Raw genomic sequence first — 23,320 nt, 5'->3', positions numbered from 1 at the left:
CATTAGTTTAGGAGCTACGATGCCACAGACAGATACACAGATACACAGACACACACGTCAAACTTATAACACCCCTCTTTTTGGGTCGGGGGTTAAAAAATAGCAAACAAAACACCTCTGAAATAGCCCTGTGTATTCGCTAAAAATAGCAAGCCATCTCTTTGACAGAAGGTACAGCATGTTTGCCCCAGATACATAAGAAACAAAAACTTTGCTGCAAAGAAAAGTAACTACCCTACTTAGGAAATATTGGTTCCCTTGTCTAAGGTCGCGGATTCGAATACTTGTACGTCTATGATATTGAACATAAAAAAAAATCCGCAATCAATTTTGGACTATCGATAAATTGAGAGCTATCCCGTGGCCGATTTTATGATCGAACTTGACCAAATCACATATTCACAGTAAACTGTTACCTCTTTCTAAGCCGAGACTACCTCTAAACAAAAAAAAAACGATTTGTTTAAAATTTAAGCGTTAAGAAATTTCTCCCTTGTGCTATTATTTTATCGTTTTTTTAGCTAATTTTCAACTTATTTTAAAGTTTTGTACATCATTAGATAGCTGAGAATGTGTAGAAGCTTTGCAAATAATTTGCAGGCCAAAAATTTCTGTAACTTTAAAAAAAATAGCTTTTTTGGCAAAGTAACCCAATAGAAATTATGAAACTGGTACAGTCTTGGATCCCTAACCGGGGAACCTACAAAGATTATTTTTATTTTAATATTCACAATTATTAATTGAGATGTCTAGTACTTAGAAATTAAATAAAAAGTCGGCAACATGCCTTACTTTTTTTTTTAATGAATTTTAAAAGAAACAAATACGTATTTTTCTGAAAACGATCAATAACTCAAAAACGGGCGGTTTTCGCCCATAAGTGTTTAGAGGTCATTTGTAGCATTTGACCTCCTCTACAACTTCTCAAAGAGAAGTTAGCGTTTTTCTGGACTTCATGTATAAATATCGCACATATGGATAAAAAAATACTAAAAATTATTTCCCCGCTTCAAAACGTTTCTGATTTTAAATAATGTATAAAAACCAAGAATTAAAAAAAAACATCAAAATCGGAGCTGTTTCCGAGGACTTCCGACGAAAATGCTTCGTTTACTCCACTATTCCTCGAAAAACAATGTTCACGTCGTCGCTTCAAAGTTCTATGGTCACCGTACTTTCCTAAAAGGCATAACTTGACTTACTTGAACTACTGCCATCTTTTAGTAAAGCGTGGAACAAAAAACCGTGCCCTCTAATGGAAAAGCGTGGAAACACGAAGAAATCTCGGGAAGAAAAAACGGCCTGTAACTACGTTCGACAGAAAATGCACAACTTAGTTCATGAAAATGTCAAGAGATGGCGTTACTGGTATTTTTTTAAGGTATGGTTCCAGAACCAAATATTTTTTAGAAACCTAGAACTGTAAATTTCACAAGTGTCAATAAAAATTTATAATACCCCCGTCAAGTGAAGGTTACAGCTAGAAAAGAACTTTCAAACGGCTGAACTGATTTTCTTGGATTATAGCTAAGAACACTCTCGATCAAGCCACCTTTCAGACAAAAAAAAACTAAACTAAAATCGGTTCATTAGTTTAGGAGCTACGATGCCACAGACAGATACACAGATACACAAATACCCAGATACACACGTCAAACTTAAAACACCCCTCTTTTTGGGTCGGGGGTTATAAATATATATACTTACTAAATGTAAAAATGTCTGTCGGTCCGTCTGTCGTGTCTGTCAAGAAAACTTATAGGGTACTTCTTGTTGACCTAGAATCATAAAAGGCAGGTAATCAGGTTTTATAGCACAAGTACAGGAATAAATCCGAAAACAGTGAATTTGCGGTTACATCATTTAAAAAAATGTGTTTCAATTTTCAAAGTAAGATAACTATACCAAGTGGGGTATCATATGAAAGGGCTTTACCTGTACATTCTAAAACAGATTTTTATTTATTTTTATGCATATAACTACTAGCTATAGAAACTTATAACACCCCTCTTTTTGGGTTGGAGGTTAAAACGCACATGACTCCGAAAAGTTATCACGCTTTTCTATTGCCTACCTTTTCAAGTATAATTCCATTGTATTAATGACTCCATAATTTCCATTGTTCCGCCATACAATAGGCAAAGCATATCTCTTATGGCTTAAGTTTTCACAAGTGTTAGACATTTTGTGAAAAAACTTTAAAATAAAGTTTATTTAATTGAATATTCATAAATCAATTTAAACAAAATTCATTACGGATTAAAATATTTGCGTAAAAACAAAAACAAAAAACAATAACTTAAATTAATATTGGGAGAAAATAAGTGAATAAAATCAGTAATTTAACTTTAATTAAATGAGTTTTTAAATCATATAGTTAGTTATTACTTACTAAAAACATTTATATTTTGTTTAAATGACCTTAAAAATATTTGTCTAGCAATCATGAAATACTGCTTCTATTTTATACTAATAAAACACATGTTACTAATCAAATGTTCACATATCGATAAAAATAATACCGATATATTCATAACGTATTCCGGTCACAGTGACTTAGAGAGACCGGTACCGAAACCGGTATTAAAAACGGTATCAGAAAAACCGGTTACAGAACAAAAGAAAGAACCGGTAAAAGAAATCACAGTAGAAGATATGACAGAGGGAATTATTTTCATACCAAATGATAAACCGGTTTTTAGGAATGAAGATGTTTTTCATAATGATGGTGGGCATATTAGTGATGTCATGGATAGTAGAAGGGTAGGGAGTTTGGCGAGAGGCGATAAAATACGTGTTAATGAATATGGTAAGTAAAAAACAAAAAAAAAACCAAATCGGTCCAGGGGTCTTTGAGTAATCGGGGAACATACTCGTACATAAAAAAAAAAGATTCCGACGAATTGAGAACCTCCTCATTTTTTGGAAGTCGGTTAAAAAAAGGCGTACGTAAATATACAGGTAACCAGAAAACTAGAAAAAACGAAAAAAGGTGATAGTACTAATGATTACTGATATCATAAAAAAAAAGGAAAAAATCCTGTATTTTTTTAAAAATTCACAATATATTGCAAATAAGACATCTGACTAACGCTAGAGGTCAACGAACGTTCCGTAAATAGGGCACTCGAAGTCATTAAACCAGTTTTTTTTATATTAAACATTTAATTACAGAATCACCAAACACAGACATTCTATTCGTATCTGGTAAAAACAAGGAAAACATCGAGAAACCCGCGCAATACGCCAAGAAACAAGAAAGGCAAGACTCGAAAGTCGTCAAGAAAACAAAAATAAACAAGAATAGATTGAACTGTACTAACATAAACTGCAATAACACAGTCAATTCTGTGTGTGGTGGGAAAGAAGAGAACAAGAAAATAAAATACCGGTTATTTCTAAATGACTGTTTCTTTAGAAAAGTCAACTGTGGTTTTCAAAATGCTGTTAATCGTAAGTTGATAATACTCTATTGGTACTTTCAAACAGAGGTCGAGTAGGTGAGCTGAATGAAGGAATGATGAAGCGAGTCTTCCAGCGCTGGTATCCCATTAAAAGCTTGATCTTTAGTCATCATTATTATCATTATCATCTCTAACATACCGTCCCCATCCCTTTTACTCGTCCTCTAGCTTCCTCTTCACTCCTCAATAGCGCATAACACAATCTATCTTGTGTGTGTTGGGAAAGAAGAGAATAAGAAGATGAAATACCGGTTATTTCTAAATGACTGCTTCTTCAGAAAAGTTAACTGTGGTTTTCAAAATGCTGTTAATCGTAGGTTTTGATTAATTGTTTATTCATCATAATCCTTTTCTCCTTTCTCTTCTCCTTCCTTCTCCTCCTCATCCCCTTTCTCCCCTTACCATACCCTTTCTTCCCCTCCCGATCTTCAGTTACAGTTCACAGAATTACAAAAACTATCATCATCATCAGCCGGTGGATAACCACTTTTTAAGACATAGGCCTTCCCTAAAGAGCGCCACTACGCTTGCTTATACACAGTTTCCACTCAAGGACTTTCCGGCTCCAACGGCTATCGCTTCTACGACTGGCATGGCCTGCCCACTGCCACTTCAGCTTGCTAATAGTTTGGGCTATGTCAGTGACCTTGGTTCTCCTGCGGATCTCCCCATTTCGGATCTTATCCCTCAGGAAAACTCCTAACATAGCCCTCACCATAGCTCGATGAGCAACTTTGAATTTGTGAAGACCGTTTTTCAGCCGCAAAAACTATACCTGTTATTCATTGCTGTTATTCATTTACTACTAGACGATGCCCGCGTCTTCGTCCGCGTAGATAAATATGTTTGAAAATCCCGAGGTAACCATGGATAATTACATTACATTACACTATTACACTAATATTATAAAGGTGAAAGTTTGTATGTGTGTGTGTGTGTATGTTTGTTACTCCTTCACGCAAAAACTACTGGACGGATTTGGCTGAAATTTGGAATGGAGATAGATAATATCCTGGATTAGCACATAGGCTACTTTGTATCCCAGAAAACCAAAGAGTTCCCACGGGATTTCAAAAAACCTAAATCCACGCGAATGAAGTCACGGGCGTCAGCTAGTTACGGAATAAAAATAAAAATGTATTTGATGCAAGGTGTAATCTATTCCAAATTTCAGGAAAATCTGTTCAGTAGTTTTTGCGTGAAAGATTAACAAACATACACACACACACACACATACAAACTTTCACTTTTATAATATTAGTTTGATTTTAGGATACGATGTAGTACCAATAGAAAATTGCAAGGATGTCGGGGCGCATTATTTGACAAGGCCTTACGTTTTCAAACCTATACCACTACCAGTCCAGAAAGAAGTAGTAAATATCGAGACTAGAAGAAGCTTCTCTTCTAGAAGGTATTTTATATTACTACGCTACTTTAATCTGTAAATATTCAAAATCCGAATATTCATAAATTGAATATTCATACATTCAATCCATACATTTGTCCCACAAAAAAAAATTTAAATTCCATCCAAGCCAAGCTGGGACTGTGTATATGTTTGTATTTGCACAACCTACCACAGAAGCCACAAAAACTTTGTGTTTTAGCTAAGCTTTAATTTATCTTACAATAAAGTCATATTTTCATAACAAAATCTATGGTCATCATCATTAGTCTGGAATTTTGTGTTTTTGTTCTCTGTACAGATTTATTAGGTGCACAATAAAAATGTATCAGTCATTCGATATTCAAATAATGAATATTCAAAAAGTGAATATTCACAAATACCCATAATTTTACCAGGTCTCTAAACATGGGTGTAGACGGCAGTTTCTGTGGCCACGCGTGCCCAGCCTCCTGTACAAAAGACTACGACCCTCAGTGCGCTGTGTCCAACAGTGGACAACGCAAGATGTTTCTGAACCACTGTAAACTGGACCAAAACTCTTGTCTGTACAAAGTTGGTATGTATTTCTTCAAAGTCAAAGTCAAAGTCAAAATCATTTATTCAAAGTACGTACAATTGTACTCCTTTTGATGGTCGAAATTATTACATTTGTACGATATAGTGGTGATAATTAATTACGTAACTCAAAACTAAAGCTACGAGGGTTCCAAACGCGCCCAAGTCTGAGAAGAGCCCACAACAAACTCAGCCGGGTATTCTTTTTTTGTTATTATCACCACTTACAAAATCACAAACTTATTAGAACTATCAAAACTGATTGGCAACTCATTCCCAAGCTTTCGTATCGTCTTTATCGTCTCAACTGATGGAAGTCCACTGCTGGACATAATTTTGACTATTGATTAAATAACTACAGTGCCACTTATGCTGAGATCTATAGAGAACACTTTGACTTTGTTCAACCTTAAGACAGTGTTAAAACGAGACAACGTTATACCGCTGGCATAAATCTGTCTCGTTTTAACTGAAACTTAAGTCTCAAGCAAAGTCAAAGTGCACTCTATAGATTTCAACCTTAGAGCTTTATCGCCGTAAACTATGTCTAAATAGGTAGATATAGAAATAGATTTTATCTTCAAACCACATCACACTATCGCACTAATATTATAAAGGCGAAAGTTTTTGTGTATGTGTGTGTGTGTGTGTATGTTTGTCACTCCTTCACGCAAAAACTACCAGACGGATTTGACTGAAATTTAGAACGGAGATAGATAAAGTCCTAGATTAGCATATTAGGCAACTTTTTATCCCGGAAAATCAAAGAGTTCCCACGGGATTTCGCAAAACCTAAATCCACGCAGGCGAAGCCGTGAGCATCGGCTAGTTAAAAATAGTTTACTAGCCAATCGAAAAACCTAAATCCACGCGGGCGAAGCCGCGAGCATCGGCTAGTTAAAAATAGTTTACTAGTTGGCTAGTAAACTATTTTTAACTAGCCGATGCTCGCGGCTTCGCCCGCGTGGATTTAGGTTTTTCGAAATCCCGTGGGAACTCTTTGATTTTCCGGGATAAAAAGTAGCCTATGTGCTAACTGCTAATCTAGGATATTATCTATCTCCATTCTAAATATCAGCCAAATCCGTCTGGTAGTTTTTGCGTGAAGGAGTAACAAACATACACACACACACACACACACACACACACACATACAAACTTTTGGCTTTATAATATTAGTGTGATGCTTTCTAATAATAAGTTTAATGTAGGTATGAATCCTAAATGGATGAACCAGTTTTGATTAGATTTTTTTTATTACAGTGTGGCACAGACGTCCGTTATCAGAATGCGTGGGAGGCAGAAAGGCGGATATGACACAAAACAGAGGATTTATCGGATGGATGCAACGCGTGGGCATTGTGGATGGAAAGGGGAAATTAGTGTTATCATAATGATAGATGTATTCTATTTAAACTTTATTCTATGTTTAATTCATATTTATTTATTGCTCTACAAAAGAAAAAAATTGAAAACTAAAACCCGGCTGCGATCGTCTTAATAAACGCTGAAATATTTGTTTTGTTTGTATTGTGAATTTGTTTTTCTGTCGCTTGGTATATTTTAATGTTGTTGTACATTTATATTTGTGAATTCAGAGGATTTTCTCCTCTTTATAATCATACTCATACTAATATTATAAAAGAGAAAGTTTGTATGTGTATGTGTGTGTGTGTGTGTGTGTGTGTGTGTGTGTATGTTTGTATGTTTGTTACTCCTTCACGCCAAAACTACTGGACGGATTGGGCTGAAATTTAGAATGGAGATAGATTATACCCTGGATTAGCACATAGGCTACTTTTCATCCCAGAAAATCAAAGAGTTCCCACGGGATTTTTAAAAAACCTACATCCACGCGAACGAAGTCGCGGGCATCAGCTAGTAAAAAATAAAATAATAAGTGAGAGTCGCAATAATCGATAGTCGTGAAGTATTGTAGTCCATTGTATTATATTGTAGTGCCGATGCTTCAAATTACATTCGCTCGTTCCAGTTTACAACAATAGTACAACTTGTGATTGCAGATTAAAAAACCTACATCCACGCGAACGAAGTCGCGGGTATCAGCTAGTAATAAATATTAAATAATAAAATATCTATATTTTCAGACAGTTTTAACAATGTCGTTTGCTTGTGGTCTTCACACTAGGTAACCTTTCATTTGACATCACACTCGATACAATAGCAAAAAAATTAATTTTGGAGACGTTTACTTTCTTTGATGTAATATCCGTTAGGTAATTTTTTTTCATATAAAACATATCTTATGTCACTCGGACCTTTACGACGAATCGATTGACACCTCATTCATCAAATTCGGCCCAGTAGTTTTAAATATGGATACCTAACCTAAGTTAACCGCAATTTCAGTATTGGACTATACAATAAACTAGGTAGGTACCTATAATATGTAGGTTTAAGATATAACTTATCATTGACACTGTAGGTCTTCCTTACACTTAGGCAACCTCTAAAAGCTAGTAAATTGATGTCCTGTTACCTAATAGACACTAAAAGCAGGCTTTTAGCTCGATATTCATTCTAGGCCATGTCTAGACTTTAGACATCCTTGAAAGACTAGCCGCTACTGGCTTAATCTACACTAATATTATAAAGAGATAAAGTTTGTTTGTATGAAGTAATCTCTGGAACTATTGAACCAATTTTGAAAATCCTTTCACCAGAAGAAAGTTACATTATACCTACGTGATATTTTTTTTCTATATAGATATAGAAAAATCAGAAAAGTGCGAGCCAGACTGGCGCACCAAGGGTTCCGTACTCGGGTATTTTTCCGACATTTTGCCCGATACATCTAAAACTATTATTACAAAATGAAATGTGTTCATGAACAAATAATAAGTATTTTGCAAATTTTCAAGGTAAGATGACTATACCAAGTGGGGTATCATATGAAAGGGCTTTACCTGTACATTCTAAAACAGATTTTTATTTATTTTTATGCATAATAGTTTTCAATGTCGGAAAAATATCCCAGTACGGAACCCTCGGTGCGCGAGTCTGACTCGCCTTTGACTTTGCCAGTTTTTTCTCTCAAAGTATACAGTAATAAGATAACAGATAGACAGCGGTTTTTCACTAATGAATATTTAAAGCGCCCATGAATATTCAATTTCGTTACGCTCCTTCGAAAAGTCGGAAAAAATGGGAGGGGGGAAGAGGGGGGGAAGTTAAACAATGTACTTTTGTTTCGGACTTATGTTAGGCGTCAAGGATTTTTTTTGTAGAAAATATCTTGAGAGTGAATGAGGATCGTTTTGGTCTAGTGGTAAAAGGATGAAAAACCGGTCAAGTGTGAGTCGGGCCTCGCTCTTTTAGGGTTCCGTACATAATTATGAACATCATAATTTGGGTGTATGAAATATTTATTTTCCGAACTAGAACATCGCAATACTACGCAAACTTATACGCAAACTAGAAACTGTAATAGGCTCGCATATTCTACGCTCCGCCTCAGGAAAGTGGGAAAGTCATTTGTGGGAATGAATGTGATATTTTATAATAAAATTCCACAGTCAATTTTAGACTTGCCTTTTATATCAAGTTTAAAAAATCTATTAAAAGTATTCTCCTAAAAAAAGCTTATTATACAATCGAAGATTATGTAAATGACAAAAAAGCTTGGATCTGACTCGCTCCAGCAATACACGGCGCTGCAATTGCTTGTATACAGTATGGCATAGTATTGTAAATTGAATACTTGAAAAGAGCAAGTTTCTTGCTGGTTCTTCTCGGTAGGAACGGCATTCCGAACCAGTGGTAGATTATTTTGACGATTCAAAAGCACTTGTAAAAGTTTAATTGAATAAAAATATTTTGAATTTTGAATAAACCGTAAAAGAAACCCTAAAAAATGTTCGTTTGTGTTTGGTCACAGCTTACAAACTATTTAACAAATCGTTGTTTTCAGTATTATGTTACTGAAATACAGTATATGGTTTATAATATATATTAAATATATTTGGTTTTAGGTCATCGTTTTACACCAAATTACTAAAATTTCAGCTATGTGACTCATTTAGTCTATAAGCTAGAGACTTGTGAGACGCAGACACGCAGATGGTCAGACAAACGGACAGACAGACAACGAAGTGATCCTATAAAGGCTCTTTTTCCCCTTTTAAGATACGGAACCTAAAACCCGGGTACGGCAAGGTATAATTTCAAAAACAATACAGTTAAGGGCCCTTACTTTCTTTAAATTATTTGTCTGCGCGCCACCCTAGCGAGTTTACATTTAAATGAGGTTATGCTATAACCCGCGATTCTCCCTCGGAGCCGTATCTCTCACACTTTGCTAATCCTTGGTACTGAATTTACATAATTATTGCATCACTCCAAGGCAGTATTCAAAAAATCTACACATCTCTACAATAAAATCAACAAAATTCTTAATAACAAGAAAAAACGTAAGACGAAACAGAATTGACTGCTTTCTTACTTGATGGTAAGTGATGATGGAGTCTAAGATGGAAGCGGACTTCTTGCAAAGGGTATGGCAGTTACATTAAAACCATACCCTTGATTGGTTTCTACACGGGATCGTACCGGAACGCTGAATCGCTTGGTGGTACGTCTTTACTAGTGGGGTGGTAAATCCCACCAGACCAGACCAGAGACAATACTTGAAATATTTGAAATTTTTACTACACATTTCACCGCGATTAATAGCCTCTTCGGATGACAGAAGGGATGGCTCATTTTTTGCGCAACGGGTCAGCCTGGCTGTCCAGCGTGGAAATGCAGCCAGTATTCTTGGCACCATTCCACACGGGTGTGATTTATATAGTAATAAGGCTAGCTTTAAGTTTTATTGTAATACTAGCTGATGCCCGCGACTTCGTTCGCGTGGATGTAGGTTTTTTAAAATTCCCGTGGGAATTCCTTGATTTTACGGGATAAAAAGTAGCCTATGTGCTAATCCAGGGTATAATCTATCTCCATTCTAAATTTCAGACCAATCTGTCCAGTAGTTTTTGCGTGAAGGAGTAACAAACGTACACACACACACACACACACACACACACACACACACACATACAAACTTTCTCCTTTATAATATTAGTGTGATTTTCAATTAAAAAAAAATTGAATTAATTTCAAACTTCGTTTGTATGGAGTCCTCTCGGAAGTCCTAACGCAAACATTCGAAAGCTTCACTTCAAGACTTTTCTTTCTTTCATAAAGCCAACATATACCCTTTCAAGCATAAAGCACCATACATACATAATTTAATTTTTGCGTTCGACATTAATGTACCCGCGCGGAATTTATGGGCACTTCAAGTAAGGGCGGGAGTTAATTTATATCGAAGAACACCCCAAGCCAAAACCAAAGTGCTTTCAGCGTGAAGGCATGGATTTTTGTATACAGATTTCTACGTTCCAAAATTTTTAGGATTCCGTTCCTTAAGAGGAAAAAGGAACCTTTATAGCGTCGCTTCGTTGTCTGTCTGTCCGTCTGTTATATATGTCGAGAAAACCTACAGGGTACTTCCTGTTGACCTAGAATCACAAAATTTGGCAAGTAGGTAGGTCTTATAGCACAAGTAAAGGGAGAAATCCGAAAACCGAGAACCGAGAATTTTTGGTTACATCACAAAAAAAATTAAAATGTGTTCATGAACAAATAATTAAGTACTATTTTCAATTTTTAAAGTAAGATACCAAGTGGGGTATTTATTATATGGGAGGGCTTTACTTGCACATTCTAAAACAGATTTTTATTAATTTTTATGCATAATACTTATTGATACATCGTGCCAAATTTCGAAAAAAATATCCCAGTACGGAACCCTCAGAGCGCGAGTCTGACTCACACTTGACCGGTTATTTTCTAAATTCTATTAGGTTTAAGTTAGCCCTTGACTGCAATTTCACCTAGCGGTAAGTGATAATGCAGTCTAACATGAAAGTGGGCTAAATTGGAAGATGTATGGCAGTTTAATTTTATTAAACTCATACTAATTAGACTACATCTTCAGTTCACTTACCAACAGAGACTAATCTGTAATGGGATAAAAACACCTTTTATCAGTTCCGGCTTTGCTCCGGAACGCTAAGGGCGGTTCCGCACTCATCCGATCCAAATCCGTGAAAATTAGACTTGCAACGAATAGTATATTCGGCAGTATACCGAATACCGAATATTCGGCGAGGCCCCTGACCGAATAGCCGAATATTCGGCAAAAGTATTCGGCCGGATTTTAGCGCCAAAAACTTGTACAGACGTGATTGTTTCGCGCCCCTTTGTTTTGTTCTAATGTACTCATCGCTCTGAAGTTGGGATGGTCTACGAGAAAAAAAGAAGTAAACTACTTCCTAAAAATGCAGAAAAGTTAGTCTTTCTGCACCATAACCTTCCCTTCTAAATTTTGATATGAAAATAATTCAAATGCATAGAAAAATTCTTAACTTGTTTAATACAGAAAATGATTAAATTATGTACCTGTTTTATGTACCAATGACTACTTAATAAATGATTATAAAAGAAATGAGATCCTTACCCTTCTAAATTTTGATTACCACAATAATTCAAATACATAGAATCCTCCATTTTTCCAATTCAGAAGATGATTATGTACCTGTGTTATGCACCAATGACTACTTAAATGAATATAACAGAAATGAAAATATGAATATATACGTAATCAATCGATTTTAATTTTTCATTTTACCAATTATTTCTCTACGACAAAATATATTATTTAAGTATTCGGTATTCGGCCGAATAATATGTAGATATTCGGTATTCGGCCGAATATAATAAAAGCAGCCGAATAGGCCGAATACCGAATAGTAACCGAATATTCGTTGCAAGTCTAGTGAAAATACGTTCCGAAGTAGTCATAGAACTATTTGTATGGCAGCTTACGCACTAGCTCCGACTTCCGTCATCCGAGTTCTCTCCGACATCCGTGAGAATATCTCGGATGTGCCTCGGATTCAAATCGGATGTATGACGTAGATATGTCAAAGATGTTCACTTGGATTTGGATCAGAGATCGGATTAGTGCGTAAGCAATATCCGAGTTTTTTATAGGTATCCGTATTTTCACGGAATCGGATCGGATGAGTGCGTAACCGCTCTTACCCCGTTGGCGGCACGGCTTTTCCGGTAGAGTGGTAACTAGCCGGACGAAATCATGGAAAGCATCATCTAGTTCTGGTTGAAAGGTTGCCTGGTAGAGATTGCTCCAAGCAATAAGGCCGCCTTTGCACACAATTTTTTTTTTCTGTTTTCTTCTTTCTGTGTTGTGTTCCTTTACATGTGTGCAATAAAGTGTGTGTTGACTTTGGAATGAGGCATTGTAAGATCTACATCTCCTGAGGATGCCCCGGTGTCGGGGCGAAACGCGCGTCGAGTGGTGTTGGGATTTGTGTGGTGCTGCGTACCATACAGATTTCGTTGGTTTGGCGGATTATAATATCATCCTTGTATATCATGGACTTCCGCAAAATAAGGCCTGCTTCTATAATATGTGTAATTAGCCGATGCCCGCGACTTTGCCCGCGTGGATTTAGGTTTTTCGAAATCCCGTGGGAACTCTTTGATTTTCCGGGATAAAAAGTAGCCTATGTGCTAATCCAGAGTTTAATCTATCTCCATTCTAAATTTCAGCCCAATCTGTCCAGTAGTTTTTGCGTGAAGGAGTAACAAACATACACACACACACACACACACACACACACACACACACACATACAAACTTTCGCCTTTATAATATTAGTGTGATATGTGCAATAAAGTGTTCTAACTATCTATCTATACCTATCTAGTTCTGTATATATTTCGTATTATCGCGTAAAAAATATAACTAATGATGAAAGAGAGATGATTTTCATCTCCTAACAGAGAAAATTAGTTAATTTCGTGTAAAATGTCCGCCATTATCAATGTTTCTTTCAACCCGCGAGCGTCTCAGACCCTTGCTCCAGCGAGCAATTTGACTCCAGATTTGTAGAGCGCTCAAATAGAGTTGATACTTGGGCCCATTTTGTAAATAGTCAAAGGTCAATAGATTAAAAAAAAAAAAGTCTTTCCACTCCAACTAAGCGTCAGGCTTGTGCTAGGAGTAGGTACGACAATAGTGCAACGGGCGAGGTTTGAACCGTCGACCTTTCGGTTTTTCAGTCCACTCCTTTACCGAACTGAGCTATTGAGGCTCAAATAGATATGTCAATTGATCTGGAAACAGACTAATTTAGCAGATGCAAAATGGGTCTGCAACGATGCAGAGCGCTGCAGCCTGCTGCAGCATTATGCTGAGTGTGAGACCTATATTTGTATATTTGAAACTTTATTTAGTATATTTTGACTTAAAAGTATCATATTATGTAGATTAACTCAATTCGTTTTAAGATATATTGCAGCTATAGTGATCAAAAAAGTTTTCTTTCTTTTAATTTTCCACCGAATCAAAGTCTTCGTTGCCCCCTAACTCGATCCTCCAAGCTCTACCGCTCGATACGGAAGAAGTAGCCACATTTTTCACGCGTTTTTCACCCCCGACCCAAAAAGAGCGGTGTTGTAAGTTTGACGTGTGTATCTGTGTGTCTGTGTATCTGTCTGTGGCATCGTAGCGCCTAAACGAATGAACCGATTTTACAGCTGTCTACAACAGCTATAAAACAGGTAGCCACATTTTTCGCGCGTTTTGTCGATACGATAGTCTAAAGCATCAAGATCGTCCAGGCGAAGTATTTTCGCGAGGGCGCGTCCTTATCGCGGCTTGTAGCATGAATTTTAATATTTAATTAAAAACTTAAGCTGCAGGGCTGTGCTCCTTCACGCTTATATCCTGCCCGAGATCACTGCGAGGGAGATATTGTTAGGATATCACAATGTTATTATGATTTACTTTATTTTTAACCCCCGACCCAAAAAGAGGGGTGTTATAAGTTTGACGTGTATATCTGTGTGTCTGTGTATCTGTGTGTCTGTGTATCTGTGTATCTGTGTATCTGTGTATCTGTGTATCTGTCTGTGGCATCGTAGCGCCTAAACGAATGAACCGATTTTAATTTAGTTTTTTTTTGTTTGAAAGGTGGCTTGATCGAGAGTGTTCTTAGCTATAATCTAAAAAAATTGGTTCAGCCGTTTAAAAGTTATCAGCTCTTTTCTAGTTTTCTTGTAGAAAAGAAGGTTAGATAACCGTTAGGTTCATAATATTATGTCAATAGACAAATGTCAAGCTGTCAAGATGGATGTTGCCTAAATACATAATTATTTATTTGAAAATGATGTTTTGGAACACTCAAATACTTTGGATCGTCGGGGGTGTTATAAATTTTTAATTTACACTTGTATTTATTCAGGTCCAAACAGTTTACGCCTAAAGTTAGAAATATAAGATACTAGATGATGCCCGCCTAAATCGACTAAATCGTCTAAAAAGACTAAATCGTCCGCGTCGATTTAGTCTTTTTTAGGGTTCCATACCTTAAAAGAAATAAAGGAGCCCTTATAGGATCACTTTGTTGTCTGTCTGTCTGTCCGTCCGTCCGTCGTGTCTGTCAAGAAAACCTATAGGGTACTTTCCGTTGACCTATAGAATCATGAAAGGCAGGTAGGCAGGTCTTATAGCATAAGTACAGGAATAAATCTGAAAACCACGAATGATTCCAGGTCAACAGGAAGTACCTCATAGGTTTTCTTGACAGACACGACGGACGGACGGACGGACAGACAGACAGGCAACAAAGTAATCCTATAAGGGTTCCGTTTTTCCTTTTGAGGTACGGAACTCTAAAAAGTCTTTCAATTAGGAATAGTTTTTATAGTATGCTAGAAACAGAACCCACGCCCCATCTATTATCTTTGAATCAAACAGAAACAACATGGCGTCAGCCCTGCAATTAGAGATCTTAATTAAAAATAAGCTGGAATTTGTCGAGCGATTGAAACCCGGCCGAGCGCGAAATTAAGCATTTAGAATATTAGTTCTTACTCCCCCCCTCCCTTCCACTAGGGAACACTTTATCTTATTCGCTCATTTCTCAGGGTCGTTGCCTCTTCCAGAAGGAATCGATCGCACTTTAAGAGGGGTCTCTCCGTCACTCGCTACATACAAACGTAGTTCGTCTCTCATTTGAATACTAACCAATCACACTCAATGGAATTTTGTAGAAACATCCCGGGATCTATGTCTGTGGTTTTCCAGATTTCCGTTAAAATATTCGGTTTCAAAGTTACGCGGTCTTAAAAATTCACATACAAATCTTTGAGCCCTTGTAATTTTAAAACTAGATATTTTTAGAAAAATCTAAAACACTACAGGCACAGATATTCGTTTCTAGAATATGTCTGCAAAATTTCATGGACTTTGGTTGCTTAATATTCAAATGAAATTGGGACTACGATTGTATGGAGTAAGTGACGGAGAGAGCCCTGTTAAGCATTTAAATATCACTTGTTTTCAAGCGGTGAAGGAAAACATCGTGAGGAAACCTGCATGCCTGTAGAGTTCTCCATAAATAAAATAAAATAAAAAATAAAAGTGGCTTTATTTCCCTCTCTTATAGTTTTAGTATACATACTTATCCTAAATTTTTAAAGTTACAATATGTCATCTTATTTTATTAACCCCCGACCCAAAAAGAGGGGTGTTATAAGTTTGACGTGTGTATCTGTGTATCTGTCTGTGGCATCGTAGCGCCTAAACGAATGAACCGATTTTAATTTACTTTTTTTGTTTGAAAGGTGGGCTTGATCGAGAGTGTTCTTAACTATAATCCAAAAAAATTGGTACAGCCGTTTAAAAGTTATCAGCTCTTTTCTAGTTTTCTTGTAGAAAAGAAGGTTAGATAACCCTTAGGTTCATAATATTCAAGTGTCAATTGACAAATGTCAAGCTGTCAAGATGGACGTTGCCTAGATATACATAATTATTTATTTGAAAATGATGTTTTGGAAAATTCAGATACTTTGGATCGTAGGCGCGGAATAGTCCAAGAAAATCGGTTCAGCCGTTTGAAAGTTATCAGCTCTTTTCTAGTTACTGTAACCTTCACTGGTCGGGGGTGTTGAAAATTTTTAATTTACACTTGTTAATAACTAAGTCGCTGATGCCCGCGACTTCGTTCACGTGGATATAAGTTTTTTTTAAGCCTGTAGGAACTCTTTACTTTTCCGGGGCAAAAAGTAGCCTATGTGTTAATCAAGGATATAATCTATCTCCATTCCAAATTTCAGCCAAATCTGTTCAGTGGTTTTAGCGTGAAAGAGTAACAAACATACATACAAACTTTCGCCTTCATAATATTTGTGTGATAGTGTGAAGTATGATAGCAATCACCGAGTTACTTGTTGGTTCTTGTCAGTAGTGCAAGTGATCCGAACCAGAGGTGGTATCATTCTATTTCTCTACCTATACATAAATGTTTTTTTAAAGAAATTTAGTCATTTTAATCATGACTAACATTCCCCTTTCCCCTCCAACTAAACGTAAAGCTTGTGCTAGGAGTGGTTACAACAGTGCAACGGGTGAGGTTTGAACCGGCGACCTTTTGGATTTCAGTCCACTCTAACCGATAAGCTATTGAGGCTATTGAGTTTGAGAACTCTATCATGATTCTATTTAAGTTTCCAAACTACCCCCAAAGATCTTTGATGTGTGGCTAACAGGTTGTGAATGGCAGATGAAAGCAGGTGCGACCCCCATGCTAACCCCCACACCCCCAACACCCCCCGAGCACAAAGGGAACACCGCGGGCTAAACCAACCCCTTTGTCGTCCGAATTAATATTTAAACAAGATATGAGAGGGGTTGCGATTAGAAGTTATTATTATCGATATATCGATAAAGTGTGCTTTTTTTTTATTCAGATACAAGTTAGCCCTTGACTGCAATCTCACCTGGTGGTAAGTGATGATGCAGTCTAAGATGGAAGCGGGATAACCTGGAAGGGGTATAACAGTTTTCATTAAACCCATACCCCTTTGGTTTCTATACGGTATCGTACCGGTGCGCTAAATCGCTTGGTGGCACAGGTTCGCCGGTAGCGTGGTAACAAACCACGGCCGAAGCCTCCCACCAGACCAGACCAGAGACAATTTAGCCATGCTAGTTGCTAAAACTATGGACTTGACCAGTCAATAATGTCTCTCCGACCGAATTTCGGCCATAGCGGCCATTCTCCACAGAGAGCCAACTGCGCGGCAGATATTATAGTGCACAAATATATGCGCTAACACGACTCTCTGTTCCTTCACTCTCTAAGCCTAATGGGACGTAAATCCAACACGACCAAAGAAAGATCAGTGGCAGAACCTCGTCATCTGCAATCAAACATGCTAACCACTAGTTATCTTAACCAGTTATTACTTGTACTATCGACATGCTGGGGCGAGCGGGAACCCATCCCTACCTCGCCTCAGGCGTCGACGCGTTCCAATTAGCCAACGCAAACACACGGGATAATATTTTCACTGCGTCTCCTAACCGTTAGCGGTTACCTTATGATTGCGATCCTATACATATAACAGGATAAACTGACTGACATAACATTTTGCCTAATTCTATTGTAGGTACTTACCTAAAGTCTACAATCTCTAATCTAAAATTTAAATTCAACGACCTCCTTGGCTCAGTGGTAAACGCTATTGATCTTATCAGTGGGAGGTCCCGGGTTTGATTCCCGGGCGGGGTTTGGAAATTTATAATTTCTAAATTTCTGGTCTGGTGGGAGGCTTCGGCCGTGGCTAGTTACCACCCTACCGGCAAAACCATGTCGCCAAGCGATTTAGCGTTCCGATAAGATGCCCTGTAGAAACCAAAGGGGTTTAATAAAAACTGCCGTACCCCTTCCAGGTTAGCAGGCTTCCATCTCACTTACCTTATTATTATTCCTCGCGATATTTAATTGCTTAAAACGCACACATACTTCGAAAAGTTAAAGGTGCGTGCGCGAAGCTTTCCGTATATACAGAGTGTTTGGTAATTAGTATATAAAGACGACACGTACCCATGCTACTTTGATCTGATAAATACAATGCCGAAGTATAATGACGAAATAAAATTATAAAAATTTCTATACAAAATTAAAAAAAAAAATTATGACAAAGTTTTCATGACCCTAACGTGCCTTACCTCACTGAGATCGTTGGCCTTGGCCTATCTAAAGACGGCCAACGATCTCAGTGAATTAGGGCACGTTAGGGCCATGAAAACTTGGACATAAAAAAAAAAAAAAAATTTGTATGGAAATTTTTATAGTTTTATTTCATCATTTTACTTCAGCATTGTATTTATCAGATCAAAGAAGCATGGGTACGTGTCGTCTTTATATACTCATTACCAAACACCCTGTATAAACTACAACCTACTCATAAACTAAAACAGCTTACTTAGCTTCTTGTTAGACGGACGGTATTTACTCAAAAGTCAAAACAAGATAAAGTTGAAAACTAAAACCCGACTGCGATCGTCTTAAGAGGGGTCTCTCCGTCACTCGCTACATACAAACGTAGTTCGTCTCTCATTGGAATACTAACCAATCATACTCAATGGAATTTTGTAGAAACGTTCCGGGAACTTATATCTATGCCTGTGGTTTCCAGATTTCCGTTAAAATATTCGGTTTCAAAGTTACGCGGTCTTAAAAATTCACATACAAATCTTTGAGCCTCTGTAATTTTAAAACTACATATTTTTAGAAAAATCTAAAACACCACAGGCACAGATATTAGTTTCTAGAATATGTCTGCAAAATTTCATGGACTTTGGTTGCTTAATATTCAAATGAATTTGGGACTACGATTGTATGGAGTAAGTGACAGAGAGAGCCCTGTTAATAAACGCTGAAATATTATAGTAAAATTGTTTTTCTGTCGCTTGGTATAAGTATTTTAATGTTGTGGTACATTTATATTCATACGTTCAGAATTTTCTCCTCATTAATTCATTTCACACCCCACTCGATACAATAGCAAAAAAATTTTGGAGACCTCCATTTTTTTTTTATGTTACATCCGTTAGGTCAATTTTTTTCATATAAAATATAACCTATGTCACTCGGACCTTTACAACGAATCAATTGATACCACATTCATCAAAATCGACTTAGTAGTTTAGGCGCTACGGTGGAACCTACATACAAACATAGACTTGTATAAAATCATAACCATTTCTTTTGGCTTTGCCGTAGTCGGATAAAAATAACGTACGAAAACAGCAAGTTAGCAATAAATATAATAAAGATTGCAATCGGTCCGGGCGTTAATTGAAAGATCAGGGTAGATGGGGGATAAAAAGCACATGAATCATTTGGTCAGCGGTTCCTGTGTCCATCGCACCCCTTCCCACCCTACGATTTTTGTAAATCACCAATTTAATACGTATGGTTCAATAAAGTTTTGATTTTAATAGGGTTCCGTACCTCAAAAGGGAAAAGAGAACCCTTATAAGATCACTTCGTTGTCTGTCTGTCTGTGTGTCTGTCAAGAAACCTATAGGGTATACTTCCCGTTGCCTAGAATTATTAAAAGCAGGGTACACGTAATGGGGAAATCCGAAAACCGAATTTGTGGTTACATCACAAAAATATTATTAAAATGTGCATGAACAATTAATAATTAATAGGTATTTTTAATTTTCAAAGTATGATAACTTACCAAATGCAGTATCATAATAATATGAAAGGCTTTACCTGTACATTCTAAAACTGATTTTTTAAGCCCCAACCGAAATAGAGGGGTGTTATAAGACTGACGTGTGTATCTGTCTGTGGCATCGTAGCTCCTAAACTAATGAACCGATTTTAATTAAGTTTTTTTTTTGAAAGGTGGCTTGATCGAGAGTGTGGCTTAGCTATAATCCAAGAAAATCGGTTCAGCCGTTTGAAAGTTATCAGCTCTTTTCTAGTCACTGTAACCTTCACTTGTCGGGGGTGTTATAATTTTTTAACTTACAATTGTATTTATTTTTATGCATAACTAGATGATGCCCGCGACTACGTGGATTTAGGTTTTTCGAAATCCCGTGGGAACTCTTTGATTTTCCGGGATAAAAAGTAGCCTATGTGCTAATCCTGGATATTATCTATCTCCATTCCAAATTTCAGCCAAATCCGTCCAGTAGTTTTTGCGTGAAGGAGTAACAAACATACACACACACACACACACACACACACACACATACAAACTTTCGCCTTTATAATATTAGTGTGATTTGCCTACACATCTAGTAACCACCTATACCTACTATAGACAAAGCCGTGCCGCCAAGCAATTTAGTGGTACGCTAGAAAGTATACCGGGTTCGATACCCCGCCTGGGAATCGAACCCCGGACCCCAGGGCACACCACTGTGCAAGGGAGATCATCAGACAATATATTAATGAATATTAAATGAGCGAGAAATTAAAGTTAAACAAAATAAGACCCTTTGAAAAGCTTCCCTCGGGGCAGACAGAACGAATTGCGTCGAAAGCACAGTTCACGACAATAAGGCATCTATAGAGCGCACTTTGACTTAGACACTGTTAAAACGAGACAGCGTTATCGCTAATATAACTCTGTCTTTTTCTAATTCAAACTTAAGTCTGTGCAAAGCCAAGGTACACTCTATACAGGGTGTTTGGTAATTAGTATATAATGACGACACATACCCATGCTACTTTGATCTGATAAACACAATGCTGAAGTATAAAGACGAAATAAAATTATAAAAAATTCCATACAAAATTTTAAATTTTTTTTATATCCAAGTTTTCATGGGCGTTATTGGCATAAATTTTTTTTTTACTACTTCAGTGTATTCGCATCGGATGCAGTGCTCTTAGGGAACTTAAAACAAATGATATTTAATTTCTTAAAACACACATAAAGTGAAACACACTCCGAAAATTACAAAAGGGCGGACCAACAAATTCCTGAAAGGCCGGCAACGGATCGGTGGTACCTCTGGTGCTGCAAATGTTCATAAGCGACGGTAATCACTTAACATCAGGTGACCCGCCTGTTAGTTTGCTTGCGAAAAGGTGCGTCATGCGTGGAATCGAACCCCGACCTTCCCAATAGTAAGCGGACATCCTAACCACTAGGCTATCACGGTTCTTGGGGATATTACAGGTTAACTAAACCAAGGGTGGAAAATTCTGGAATGTCAATTAACCCTTCGCCGACTCGGGAACAATTTCACCAATTTCCCCGCCCCTGAGGTGCAAATTTTTCACTCTCTAATTGCAGTGATGGGCTAATAAATGAAAATCTGATCTGAGGTTTTTCTTTAGATTATACATCGCGATTTTTTTTTAATTTATAGACTAGCGCTTGGCTGCAATCAGACCTGCTAGCAAGTGATGGTGCAGCCTAAGATGGAGCGCGCTTGCCTAGAAGATGCCTATTCACTCTTGACTTGAAGGTACCCATATTAAAAGTGGAAGGGAAAACTGATGCCGGAAGGGCGTTCCATATCCTAGCGATATCGCGATTTGAAGGAAAACTTTTAGAACCACGATGTCTCAGGAATGGTGATTGACCGAGGGTTCCGTACTCGGGTATTTTTGCCAACATTTTCCTCGATAAATCTAAACATACAATGCATAAAAATAAATAAAAATCTGCTTTAGGATGTACAGGTAAAGCCCTTTCATATGATACCCCACTTGGTATAATTATCTTACTTTGAAAATTGAACCACATTTTTTTTTAAATGATGTAACCACAAATTCTCGGTTTTCGGATTTATTCCTTTACTTGTGCTATAAAATCTACCTACCTACCAAATTTCATGATTCTAGCTCAATGGGAAGTACCTACCCTATAAGTTTTCTTGGCAGACACAACAGACGGACAGACAACGAAGTGATCCCTATAAGGGTTCCGTTTTTTCTTTTGAGGTACGGAACCCTAAGAATGGTTGTATCCTTTTTCGATTTCCGTCTAGCGAGGCGACACGTTGCAGACATCACTAATTGACTGTTCGCAGACCCCCAGCGTAATTTTTCTCTCGTTTTTGGTCCAGATGGCCTTTGCAGTGGGGCGTGACATTGCTAGGTACATGTAGATCGCGCCAACGGGTATAATATTATTTCTAGACAGTTTTCAAAGGTTTCAGTTTCAATGCCTTTCGTGTATTTTTAACCCCCGACCCAAAAAGAGGGGTGTTATAAGTTTGACGTGTGTATCTGTGTAGTGTACCTGTGTATCTGTCTGTGGCATCGTAGCTCCTAAACTAATGAACCGATTTTAATTTAGTTTTTTTGGTTTGAAAGGTGGCTTGATCGAGAGTGTTCTTAGCTATAATCTAAGAAAATCGGTTCAGCCGTTTGAAAGTTATCAGCTCTTTTCTAGTTACTGTAACCTTCACTTGTCGGGGGTGCTATAAATTTTTAATTTACACTTGTTTGTAATATAACCACAAATTCACGGTTTTTGGATTTTCCCAAACCTGCCAAAGTTCATCATTCTACGTCAACGGAGCGTACCCTATAGGTTTTCGTGACATACACGACAGACGGACAGACAGACAGACATACAACAAAGTGATAAGGGTTCCGTTTCTTCTTTGAGGTACGGAACCCTAACAACGCATATAACTTTGAAAAATTAGCGTTGCATGCCCGGGATCGAACCCCCGACAACTTACTTGAATAGGAGGTAAAAAAAATTAAACAACGAGACAATTTAAGAGGGGTCTCTCCGTCACTCGCTCTATACAAACCTAGTTCCAATTTCATTTGAATATTAAGCAACCAAGGTCCATGAAATTTTGCAGATATAATATTCTAGAAACTAATATCTATGTGGTTTTCCAGATTTCTGTTAAAATATTCGGTTTCAAAGTTACGCGGTCTTAAAAATTCACATACAAATCTTTTAGCCCCTGTAATTTTAAAACTACATATCTTTAGAAAAATCTAAAACA

General features: G+C 37.3%; 1 protein-coding gene across 2 annotated transcripts; it reads left to right on the top strand.

Annotated features, from left to right (window-relative positions):
- Positions 1-2,163: 2,163 nt before the first annotated feature.
- Positions 2,164-6,844, top strand: LOC123879335. Of its 2 annotated transcripts, XM_045926983.1 has the most exons (6): positions 2,164-2,208; positions 2,553-2,809; positions 3,175-3,453; positions 4,737-4,878; positions 5,271-5,431; positions 6,694-6,844. In XM_045926983.1, exons 2-6 carry the CDS (start codon positions 2,656-2,658, stop codon positions 6,822-6,824), a joined length of 867 nt encoding a protein of 288 aa, XP_045782939.1. In that variant the 5' UTR covers positions 2,164-2,208; positions 2,553-2,655; the 3' UTR covers positions 6,825-6,844. The 2 variants fall into 2 exon arrangements, with proteins under 2 accessions (XP_045782939.1, XP_045782938.1); XM_045926982.1 differs by lacking the exon at positions 2,164-2,208 and having other exon boundaries at positions 2,423-2,809.
- Positions 6,845-23,320: the final 16,476 nt, after the last annotated feature.

The sequence above is a fragment of the Maniola jurtina genome, chromosome 28, assembly GCF_905333055.1.
Source record: "Maniola jurtina chromosome 28, ilManJurt1.1, whole genome shotgun sequence".
Classification (NCBI taxonomy): domain Eukaryota; kingdom Metazoa; phylum Arthropoda; class Insecta; order Lepidoptera; family Nymphalidae; genus Maniola; species Maniola jurtina.
The sequence above is the reverse complement of the archived record's forward strand: the minus strand, read 5'-3'. Positions and strand labels throughout refer to the sequence as shown.

What these genes read in the sequence shown, in the direction of transcription:
- LOC123879335 (XM_045926982.1), top strand. Translation starts at nt 2,446, where the DNA reads ATGAAATACTGCTTCTATTTTATACTAATAAAACACATGTTACTAATC. An exon ending in TTTTCAAAATGCTGTTAATC is followed by an intron (nt 3,454 to 4,736) that starts GTAAGTTGATAA and finishes GTTTGATTTTAG; the next exon opens with GATACGATGTAGTACCAATA. An exon ending in AGAAGCTTCTCTTCTAGAAG is followed by an intron (nt 4,879 to 5,270) that starts GTATTTTATATT and finishes TAATTTTACCAG; the next exon opens with GTCTCTAAACATGGGTGTAG.